Source organism: Contarinia nasturtii, unplaced genomic scaffold (genome assembly GCF_009176525.2).
Source record: "Contarinia nasturtii isolate CC-2019 unplaced genomic scaffold, AAFC_CNas_1.1 Cnas_scaffold_1622, whole genome shotgun sequence".
Taxonomy (NCBI): Eukaryota; Metazoa; Arthropoda; class Insecta; order Diptera; family Cecidomyiidae; genus Contarinia; species Contarinia nasturtii.
In genome coordinates this window covers 1-12210 of record NW_022198957.1, presented here as the reverse complement: position 1 = coordinate 12210, position 12210 = coordinate 1, and the positions used below count along the sequence as shown (strand labels likewise).

The following is a 12210-nucleotide window of genomic DNA, read 5'->3' as shown; positions in this document are numbered from 1 at the left end:
TTCTATTTTTTACACCTAATGACGGCTCATTATTTTTGTTTTTATTTTATTAATAAAACTAAATTAAAATTAAAAAATGTAAGTCTTTTTACGAATGCGATTGCGTGGTATTATTGCTCCGCTGTGCAGCAGCAGCAGGAACATATGGAGGTTGGGTGTCCTCCTGAGTCAATTTTATTGTATTATTTTTACTTTTCCGCACACATAGTGTATTGTAATAGGTCAAAATTTTGAAAACTTCAGAAACATGTTTTCTGGACGTTTCTGAGGTCAGAGAACCCGAATCAGGCCGTTTTGAGCATGGTTTATGTTAATCTGTACGTCGTACGTTGTACGTCGTACGTTGTACGTCGTACGCAAAATTTGTTAGCAAGATTGCGCTCATCGTAGAAACTTAATTCAAAATCTGACTTTACAGGCTGATTGGGGGTCGCGAGGAATAGAAATCATTAGCTTTTGAGCGACTTTGGTTGATGGAAAAAAAATGTCATGCCTGGAGTGATACCTATGAAAAAGAGTCCAATTTTCGTCCAAAAGTCATACTTAATGTAGACTTAAACACTCAAAAATATGCATTGGGGGGTTTTTTGGCACGAGAAAACCGAATCCGACGTTAGTTTTGAGATACAATCAATTTTTGATACAGTTTCCTTGAAAAAACCGCAAAAAAATTGAATTTTTGTATGGAAGCCATGTCTGTATGCTACCTTATTGGCGTACAAAGTTTTACGCCAATAAGGTAGCATACAGACATGGCTCCCATACAAAAATCCAATTTTTTTGTGACTTTAGTTATGAAAAGTGTTTCAAAAATAATTTTTATGGCAAAATTAACTTCAGACATGTTTTTTATAGTGTTTTATTAGAAAATAGAATACTTTCAAATGTCGTACAAATGGGTTCATCATGAAAGTGTGAAAAATCTTTTCTTGGCTACTTCTGCTATTAAATTAAAGAATATTTCGTTGCCAAAGTTGGAACATATTTTTTGGTCTCGAACTTTACGCCGCTTGAATGGCTTGAAAAATCGAACAAACGTTATTTTGAACTTTCTTAATAAAATACGCAACTACCACCGTGCGGAAAAGTTCGTCTTACTCCCGTAAGACTCTTTATTTTGTAGTTCGTTTATTTAATGCACTTTTGAAAAATTAACAAAAAACAAATGAGAAAAAATTGATTTATTGTTTTATTTTATTTACAATATTTTCATTTATAAGTTTCATCGTTGTTCCAAATTTTCTGATATTTGTATCAAATGTGGAACAAAAGAGTATCATATTAAAACAGAAAATTTGAAACAACGATGAAACTTATAAATGAAAATATTTTAAATAAAATAAAACAATACATCAATTTTCCTAATTTGGTTTTTGTTAATTTTTCAAACGTGCATTAAATAAAAGAACTACAAAAAAATAATACAATAAAATTGACTCAGGAGGACACCTAACCTCAATATATTCCTGCTGCTGCTGCACAGCATAACAATAAAACCACGCAATCGCATTCATAAAAAATTTACATTTTTTAATTTAGTTTTATTAATAAAATAAAAACAAAAATGATGAGCCGTCATTAGGTGTAAAAAATAGAAATGTTATCCAAAGCGAGTCGACCTTTGTGTGTTTGTATATATTGGTACCGCTTTGCAGCGGTATAGACGTATGAAATCACACTAGCCGCTGAGTAATTGAATTATAATATTTATTTTATTACATAATTCGTCACGATATTAATTTTTTTTATCTTTTTTGTTCACATTCACATTCTTTTTATATATTTCTAAATAAATAAGTCTCCAACAAAATGTAATACAATAATTAATATATAACTTGCTTGACAGCAGATTTCGATAGGGACAACTAATGACATTTGTGATTTGACATCTCGGCTACGGTTTGGCCTGTCTGATATGAAAATTTTAAATTGCGAAATTTTTCGAAAGGGTTGATCGAAAAAATCGAATTGGAAAAGTATCGGTCTCTAGAATCAGAAAATCGATGTTTCAGGGGTCGGCGACAACATGTAGGACAACATCTATGGCCGTGGAACTGATTTTTTACCCTTTTTTGAAACGGTCATATTTTGAAGATGGACCGATTTTCAAAGTTTGATGTTTTTTCTTAATCTATGGCCCAAGGGCTTTCCAACCATACATCAATCGTGGCGAACGGCTTTCCAAGTTAGGATTTGGAAATTACGTGTATATATAGCGAGTTCGACTTTCAACACACTAAAGTGGTTTCGTCACTCGTGCGAACTGCCGTTCGCTGTGATTCCGCATGCCCAATTTACTAATGCACCATGAATCGCCACAAAACTTTTCCGTGCTAACTTTTCTTGAGAACTCATTCGTCAATCAGAGCATTGGGTTTCATACAAAATCTAAAAAATTTCGCTTAAATGTTCACACATCGACTTGAAATTTTACACGGAGGATTTGATGAAAAATGACCAAAGCCAAAAAATAATTTCGTTCTGTTGTTGTCTTGTTGACTAGAATTATGTTTAGTATATGTCAACAAAATGAATTTTTGTTTTTACATTCGGAACCAGTACACTTAACAAATCCCGTTTATATTCTGGTATTAACTAGTAATTAAGATGTAATAATCCAAGCAAAATATTGCTCTGGAAATTATATTTTTGTAAAATTTTCTAATTTTTGTGTGTATTTTGGCGTTAATTTATTTTATTTTTATTATATCTAATACTATCTACAACAATACTAAAACCAATTGAATTCTCTAGAATAAATACAGCGTATGATACGGTCGCACACCAAAGTTTGTTTTCATACATTTTTTGCTGTATTTTGTATGGCGGTGTTTCGCTTTGAAATGCAACCTTTCCATACGCTGTATAGCAATCAATTCATTTTCATACAAATTTATTGAAAAAAAATTCATTCGAAAAATTCCGAACTCAAATCGAGCGGGGTGAAAATGAGGGAGGTGTTGGCTAAAGTGCCAGAACAAAAGTTGTTAATCTGGACCAGGTCTAAAAAAGCCGTACAAAGGGTTTCTTACATTTTCAAAAATAGATAATCGATGCACCCTATTACATTCAATTTTTTGATAAAAAGTACAAGCAATAGGGATTACATTTTTAACCATTTTACAGCCGCTTGGAAAAGTATGTCTTATAACATATTGAAAGTTTGAAGTATAGCTTAACTATTAACTTATTGGCTCAAAATCGGAAGTTTTGTATGGGAGGTTTGCACTGTTTCCCTTATTTCGCATTGAAATTTTGTATTTTGGTAAGAAAATAAGATTTGCAAGTTTTCACTTTTCAAGTTTTATATCAACTAGAGTTTTGAATATTCTCATATATCTTGAATCAAAGTACTTTTCTAATTGACCACCAAGATATGACACCAACTAGAAATAAAATGGAATTTCGTTTTCTCATGCCAAAAAGTAAAAACCAACCAATAAACATTTGAAACTTTGACGTAAATCTGGGAAAAGAGTTATCAAGCTAGGAAATTTTTGCATACCTAACTGAAGGATGAATATCGCTCAAAAACAATACCAGCCTATTCCTCGCAACCCCCAATCACCAAGATCGGGATTCATATTTGAGTTTGCTTTTCTCTGAGAGTTATCCTGCTAACAAAAAGGTCAAAAATTTTGCATACAGTAAACAGTAGAGTGTATCGAAAATGTGAAATATTTCGAAATCAATGTTGAACCTATGCCAAATGGTCCCAGAAATCACATCCAGTATTTTTTGCAAGAAAAAACTAAATTCGTGCACAGGGCCCAAAAATTTCAAAAAATGTGTTTGAACACAAAGCTTGACTATATCTCAAAATTACTTTCATTTATACTTAAATCATCAGAACAGAATCCCAAAAACGTACTGAAAAAGGAAATTTTATGTTAAGTCATAAAATGGTACCATCCCCGTGGAACGAAGTTTCATCGAAAAATCTCAAAAATTGTGATTTTCAAATTATTTATTTCTGTACAAAACTTTATGAAAATCAAAGGTTCCATGATCCGAGATGAACAATAATTGTCTCAAAATAGCGTTCGCAAAGTTTCCACTTCCTGAAAACGGTAAGACAGCGGTAGTTCATGTCAAAAATTTATTTTCGGTACCCAATGGTGACCTCATCAAATTTAAAACTCCTATTCAAAAAATTCATTTGTAAGGTTTCCTTATAAAATCGCAATATTTTAACAGGAATCCCAATAAATTGACGCGCCCAATGTAAAATCCAATTTCACTGTATTGAAACAAAACATGTTTTATTATTTAAAGGTTTCCTGATAAAATGTTCTCATACGTAGGTAGCTCCTTAATTATTGAGAATTGACAACATTTAGTGTTGCCCGATACAAACCATTGTCATATTCGTAAAGTGTGACATTTCTAATGAACAATAGCTTTTACAGAATGAATTTTAGTTTTGTGGTGTGGCTACGAAGCCAGTCAAATCCAGAGTTTGTTTAATATATTTGAAATGTATCTAGATACTTTTGAGATAGTATCTCAATTTTCCGAAATTCATCTAGATATTTTCAAGATTTTCATCTTATCTTTTTGATAAAAGGTAAGATATCTTTCGAAAAGATAAGATAATGTAGTGTTTCCCACACCACACAAACATAAATATATTTTAAGAACAACACAACAAGGCATGATTGTAAGTGTGACGGCAATGCCGTCAAAATTCACGAAATCACATGCAAATTGCTATAATCAAATCAACGAATTCTACGCACATTGGACGAATTCATGAAAGTACAGTAACAAAGAAGCATCGCAGTAAACACTCTTCCGATTTGAATAATACAATTTCTGTGCATTCAATCAGGCGAATAACATCGAAATAATAGCAAAATCGTTCCATTAAATCATCGTTGATAAGTACAAACAATAAGTACAATTTCTGTGCATTCAACAAGGCGAATCACATCGAAAAAATTGCAAAATCGTATTTCCAATAAATCATCGTTGACACACAATGGGTACAATTTCTGTGATTTCAACAGGGCGAACCAATAGCGAATTTTGGAAACCATTGCATGCAGATACATTCGACAAGTACATTCATTTCCTGTGAAATTGTAAAACTTCAAGCAATTTTCTTTTCGAGACACATACATACGGCAAGGCAGTCATCATTCGCTACAACCGTTGAAGTAAACACAACACACAAGAGGCGAGACGTCTTAATGGGCCACACACGCTAGCACAGCTCAGTTCAACGCAGTACAGAACATCGTTGGAGTTCATCAAACGGTATCAAATAACATACGAAGCCAAACGGCAATTAAATTGGACTATTTTGCTCTCCACACTGAGAGGTCAACGGAACTTTTTTACGGTGAATTTTCTGACAACGAAGATGAAATAGATAAGAAGGAAATGGATGATTTTGGCGCATTTCAATCGGCTCCCAACAACATGCGAGGTATTGACGATGGCGATCCCATCAGAATTGGTTTACAGGACTGACAGACTTAAGCTACTTTCAGTCGAATTTCAGGCCATTAGCGATAAAGCGGATCGGTTACATGCCGGTTACGCTCAATTGAACGAAAGAGCAAATCAACGAGATGCTGAACTCAAACAGCATGTTGACCTCACTACACGAGCGCTGCACGCGTACGAACAAATGCATAACGAATTGCTTGCAAAGAGTCGAGCGCAGGATCAATTGAATAATAAAATCCTAGCCGCAGTTAATGCTCAAAATCAAAGTGGTACTATACTACAGAATGAGCTTGACACACAAAGAGAATTGTTAACAAATCACTCAAGACTTGCGTCAGCCACAAACCAGGTAATCAATGATTTGCGGACGGGCGTAGATCGTGTGAGAGAGACAGTTGATTCTACTCGAAGTGAATTGCAATCAGAGGTGGGTCAAATGAACAATTCTCTGATCGAAACAAGAAACACTGTGGATGGCAATTGTCGGCAGCTGCGAGACGCTTTAATTGAATGTCAAAATAGCATTCAGTTGCTGCAATCTCGTCCGGCCCCAACGGGTAACGTCCAACAGTTTCCAAATTTTGAAAATTTGTTTACAACGCATACAACGGACATTTTACGCTCCATTCCAGAGTTTGACACAAAATCAAATGATTCGGTCAAACGTTTCATTACAACAACCGACATGTTATGGACCGCGTTAGATAACAATCCGGCGAATATTGAACGGTTTAATTTCAATGTTAAACTCAAACTCGCGAAATGTAACCAATCATTTTTGAATAAAATCCGCGAATTACAATGGCCGGATATTAAATCTGAAATCGTTAAAGATTACTCTGTTAATTCCGCGCGCGATACCTTGGCTCAAATCAATACGGTAAAACAAAAAACCGGTGAGTCCTTGTTCGAATTCGCGAATCGTTGCAAAAATTTACTGTACGACATGAATAGTTTTCTCGGAGCCAATGCAGATTCTGGACTCGAAACAATTCATGACAGATCTGCTAGAAAGGCTTTTGAAAACGGTCTGTTGGACGGAAACTTGCGCAATTTCATTAAAAATGTCGCAACAAAAAATTTGCAAGAATTAATCGATACCACAATTGAACGATATGAACAAAATTTAACCGTTGAATCGCGACGGATGGTTTGCAATTACTGTTCGAAAAGCGCGCATACAGAAAAAGAATGCCGTAAAAAACAAAGCGATTTGGCAAAGAAAAACCGTGATCGAACAAATCGTGACAACACAAATTCCGGTAATAATCGTGAGAACACAAATCGCGAAAATTCAAATCGTGGTAATTCGAGCCAATGGAGCAATTCTCAAAATCGTCAATCAAACGGATCGTCGCGAAATTCAAATCAAACCGGAAACAATAACGGTCGTAATTCAAATCAAAACGGTAATAATTTTGGTCGGAATTCGGGTCAGAATGGCAATAATTTCGGACGTAGCCAGGGTGGAAACGGTCGGGATTCAAATCAAAGCGGTAACAACACCGCCTACACTTCGTATCCAACTCGTGTTTTTGCAAGCACGAGCAACACCTTCTCTCCCAACCCGTATGTTAATATGCAATCGGATGGTGACCAACAAAGTGCACAAACGCATTTTCATTCGGAAAACTAAATCAGGTAGATGATGAATGGCACGATTGTCCACCTGATTCATCATCAAAACATTGTGCAACGTGCCATGACTCTTGCACTGAAAACCAACTTGAAGCACCAATACTGATTATTCATCTTTCTGCATATGTCAAACTTCGTTTGGATATTGCATCGAAACCAGTTATTTTACTTTTGGATTGTGGATCTATGTTGACGCTACCGGACAGATACAAATTGAATGAAGATATATCTATCATAAACAATACTGTGATTATTTCTGGCATTGCTGGGAATCATCTGATCAAGTTACATATAAAGCGACAAATAAAACAACACGTCTTTATAGTACGGCGGTTAGCTCAAGACTAAACTTAATGCATTTATTCTCATCATCTTCCCTTATTAAACAATCCAAAAGATTTTTTGATACAATAAATGGTTAATTTTGACATTTTACAATATAGTTTCGTTTTACAATGATTGAATTTTATAAGAAATTTTCACAAAATGAATTTTAAATTTAACACAATTTTTCATTTTTGCACAACGAGTTTACAATATTTAAACATTGATGAAGCACACCAAATTTACAACATTTCAGTTAAAATTTTGATAAAGAAACAAACAATTATTAATCACTTATAATTTTTAAAGCCAAACTTGAAATCTTTAAATTTGTTTATGTTGATGATTGATTGCGTTCAGTTCATTTGGTTGGTGCTGGTCCAATTTGCACACTCTTCAGGTTTTCAGACACCTTCTTCTTAAGATCTCGTTTGAAGCTTCTGAATAGGTAAACCATGAGTTCGATGATTTTTATTCCGCAAATGATGCTGAGTAGAATAACAATTTCGTTGCTATAGACATCAACTGTGTGTCCGATCGTCACATTGTTTTGAACTTGTCCCTGATTTTCGACATTCTTTTCGCTTTTCGATTCGGATCCACCCATTTTGATTTTTGTGCGGTGATACTTGATTTAATGACCGTTCGATTTGACTGTGCAGTTGTTAATGACAATTCCAACTTTTGCGTACTAGTAATTATTTGAAAATATAAAGAAAACATATGAAAGGTTATTAACTTAAAAGAAAAAAAATGTTTAAAGTTGTCAGCAGATTGCTTTGCATTATTTCGATTGTGACCGAATACAGCTGACTCGTAAACCCATATTCATATTGCAAAATTCGGTTTTGCTTTTTGTAACAGCCTTGGTCAGCGAGTCCGCTGTGTTGTCATCGGTTGAACAAAATTCGACTTTGATTGTCCCCCTTTCGATGTGGTCACGTGTATGGTGATACCGCACGTCTATGTGCTTTGAGCGACCACTGAATGCATCGTTTTTGGAGAGTTTTATGCTGCTCTGGTTGTCCATCCTAATGATGGTTGCGTTGGTTTTTCCATACAATTCATCACTTAACTTTCGTAGCCATAATACCTGCTTTACACATTCAGATAGTGAAATGTATTCTGCCTCGGTGCTTGATAGTGCGACGATTTCTTGTCTGTGGCTAAACCAACTAATTGCAGCGTTTGCCATTAAAATGACAAATGCTGAACACGATCTGCGTTTGTCCGGGTCTGAAGCCCAGTCCGAATCACATGTGCGTGCATACAATCGTTCTTATCACGTCTGAATTGTATTTGGAAATTTACCGTACCAGCCAAGTATCGATAAATACGTTTGACTGCCGCCCAGTGTCGTGTGCAGTGCCTCTCATTGAATCTGCTTACGTTATTCACTGCGAACGAGATATCTGGCCTCGTACAATTTGCCAAGTGAATTAGGCTTCCGACCGCTTCCCTGTAAGGAACCTTTCCAGTTAAATCATTTTCGCTATTTATCATTGTTACCGATAATTTTTCGCTCGTATCGCTTGGTGTTCCCATTGGTTTGCTATCTTGCATGGCAAAACGTCTGAGAATATTTTCGACATACGTGGTTTGGTCCAGATCAATACCATATTTGTGTTGGTTGATTCTCATGCCCAAACAACTTTGCGCCTTACCAAGGTCCTTCATTCGAAATTTGGAATGCAAAAATTCTTTTATTCGGTCCAGCTCCATTTTACATCTATGAAAAATGAGGAAATCATCAACGTAAATAGCTATGATTAATTTTAAATCGACCATGTAATAAATACATGGGTCGGCGGTGCTTTTACGAAAGCCATAGAGCTTGAGTGCTGCATCAAGCTTAATGTTCCATTGTCTACCAGCCTGCTTCAGGCCGTAAATCGCTTTCTTTAACTCACATACACGGTTTGTGTTATCATTGAAACACTCGGGTTGATCCATGTACACGCTTTCCTCAAGATCGCCTTGTAAGAATGCAGTGATTGCATCCATTTGCTGTATTTCCATATTTTGTATGACAGCCAATGCTAATAGAAAACGTATTGAATCATACCTGACAACTGGTGCAAAGGTTTCATCAAAATCTATACCGGGCCTTTGGCTAAAACCCTTAGCTACAAGTCGGGCCTTGTACTTGGTTATTTTTCCGTCGGCATCTTGTTTGATTTTGAAGATCCACTTGCATTGGATGGTCCTTCTTCCCTTGGGCAAATCAACCAATTTCCAGGTCTTATTATCCATGAGTGATTTAATCTCTTCGTTCATCGCGATTTTCCACAGTGCAGCTTCTGTGCTTTGGACGGCTTCTTTTACAGTAGCTGGCTCTACAAAAAATGCAAAATTATTGTTTAATCGGAATGGAACTTCATTTACCGATTTAGACCGCGTTTGTATCATGGAACGTCTGTTATTAGCTGCATCGCCCACTGGTTCGTAATCTTCATCCTTGTCGTCGTCGTCCATTGTTAAATTTCCGTCATTTCGAGTATTGTCTTCATCCGATATTTCAACGGTGGAAATTTCATTTATATTATTTTCATTTTGGTTTTCACAATCCTCGTAATCAGATACTACACCATTTTCAGATTCATCATCACTGGAGCTTTGATCGTTAATTTTGACGGTTGACAATGAGTTTGATTCAAGGAATTTTACATCACGGCTGATAACCATTTTTCGATTATCTCTGTCGATGCATCGATACCCCTTTTTGTGCTCATCATACCCCACAAATATCATTTTTGTGGCTTTTTCATCCAATTTTCGTCGGTTTTGTTTATTTACGTGCACCATGACCGAACAGCCGAACAGCTTTAATTCGGAGATGTCAATTTTCTTACCACTGAACATTTCCTCTGGTATTTTCCCATGCACGGATGAAATACTACGGTTGATCAGATATGCTGCCATTGACACTGCCTCACCCCAATAACTTTTAGGCAGGTCCGCGTCAAATAGCATGCATTTTGCGCGCTTGATTAGCGTTCTATTCATTCTTTCCGCTCTCCCATTTTGCTGGGGTGTATGAGAATTTGAAGTCTGGTGCTCGATTCCATTTTGTCTGAGATAATTTTCGAACTCATTCGACTCGAACTCTCCGCCATTGTCTGATCGTAGCGTTATTATGCATTTACTGGTCTGCTTTTCTATGAATGCTCGGAATATTTTGAAAGTTTCAAATGTTTGTGATTTATTTCTGAGTGGATAAACGAATACTTTCCTAGAGAAATCATCAACAATGGTGAATATGTATTTAGCACGGCCAATAGATTCAGTCTCCATCGGTCCGATCAAATCTGCATGCACCAATTGTAAAATTTCAGTAGCTTGCGAGTCGCTTTTTCCAAACGGCAAACGCGGCATTTTTCCTCGTGCACATATTTCACAATTCTTTATACGCAATTCATCGCCTTGAAATTTCAAACCAATTTCGCTTGCATCGCGCATTTTTTTCATTGCATTTATGTTCAAATGTCCGAGTTTGCGGTGCCATAAATACACATCATCACTTTTTATTGCACTCATGCACTTATTTGAATCTTCGTACAATGGATATACACCGTCTTGTTCGTTGCAATGAGCAATTTTGATTCCGTTTGCATTTCTAATTGTGCAGCCGTTTTTGTCAAATAGCACTGTATTTCCCATTTTAACTATCTTGCTTACTGACAGAATGTTCACCGACAGTTTGGGCACGTGTAAGATATCGTTTACTTTTATATCGGTTCCACTTAATTTCATATTGCGGTTTCACATGCCCACTACTGGCATTTTTGAGTCATTTGCTGCAGTTATTTCGCCTTTCGTATAGCGTTTCACATCTTCCAGCAAATTTGCATTCGGTGTCATGTTACTTGAACCACCGGAGTCTACATACCAGCCGTTTTTGTTGCTATTCGTGTATAACGCGACGAATGCACCTTTAACTGTTTCCACTTTGTTTCTGCACTGACCAAAATGTCTCTTCTTACAAAATTCGCACTTTTTCTTCGTGTTTTTGGAATTCGATTTTTTATTGAACTTTGATTTCGAAAGGAATGCTTCACCTTTTGATGTTTTGTCTCCCCTATCCAATAGCTTTGATATGATTGAATCAGTAGATGGTTCAGTAGGCGAAGCTTCTATTGTCATAACAAACGGTTGGTAGTTTTCAGACAATCCAGTCAAAATGATTGCTGTTTTCCAATCATCCGTTATTTCAAAACCAATGCCCTGCAATTTGTTGCAGCCATTTACAATGTTGTCAATATATTCTTGCATGCTGGAGCAATCCTCCAGTCGATTGGATAGTAGATTTCGTAACAACGTAGTTTTTCTGGTCATACCGGACGCACCATACATTTTTTGGAACGTTTCGTAAATTTCGTAAGGAGTTTTGCAATTCTTGATATACATATACAGAGAAGAATCGACACTCAATGCCAGGATAGCACGACATGATTTCAATTTTCCGGCGTCAGTTTCTCTGTTAGATGGTTCTGAATCGATGCACTTCTCAAAATTTCGATATGTCAAAACGTTTTCAACGGCAAAGCACCAATTTTGATAGTTTTCGAGTCCTTTCAATTTTTCTATTTCAAGTTCTTTACCCATTTTTCTTTTAGCTTGTGTGCACAAAGTTAGTTATTTCACTTCACGTGGTAATCTGATCTTCTTTATTAGTTACAACGAACTTCGCTTTGCTACCATGATCAAGTTACATATAAAGCGACAAATAAAACAACACGTCTTTATAGTACGGCGGTTAGCTCAAGACTAAACTTAATGCATTTATTCTCATCA

General features: G+C 36.1%; 1 protein-coding gene across 1 annotated transcript; it reads left to right on the top strand.

Annotated features, from left to right (window-relative positions):
* Nucleotides 1-5440: 5440 nt before the first annotated feature.
* LOC116346632 (uncharacterized membrane protein DDB_G0293934-like) lies at nucleotides 5441-7090 on the top strand. The gene has a single exon (XM_031776794.1). It carries the CDS (start codon nucleotides 5441-5443, stop codon nucleotides 7088-7090), a length of 1650 nt encoding a protein of 549 aa, XP_031632654.1.
* The last annotated feature ends 5120 nt before the right edge of the window (nucleotides 7091-12210 follow it).

Bases quoted from the DNA above. Each gene is read 5' to 3' on its own strand.
- LOC116346632 (XM_031776794.1), top strand. From the start codon at position 5,441: ATGGCGATCCCATCAGAATTGGTTTACAGGACTGACAGACTTAAGCTA.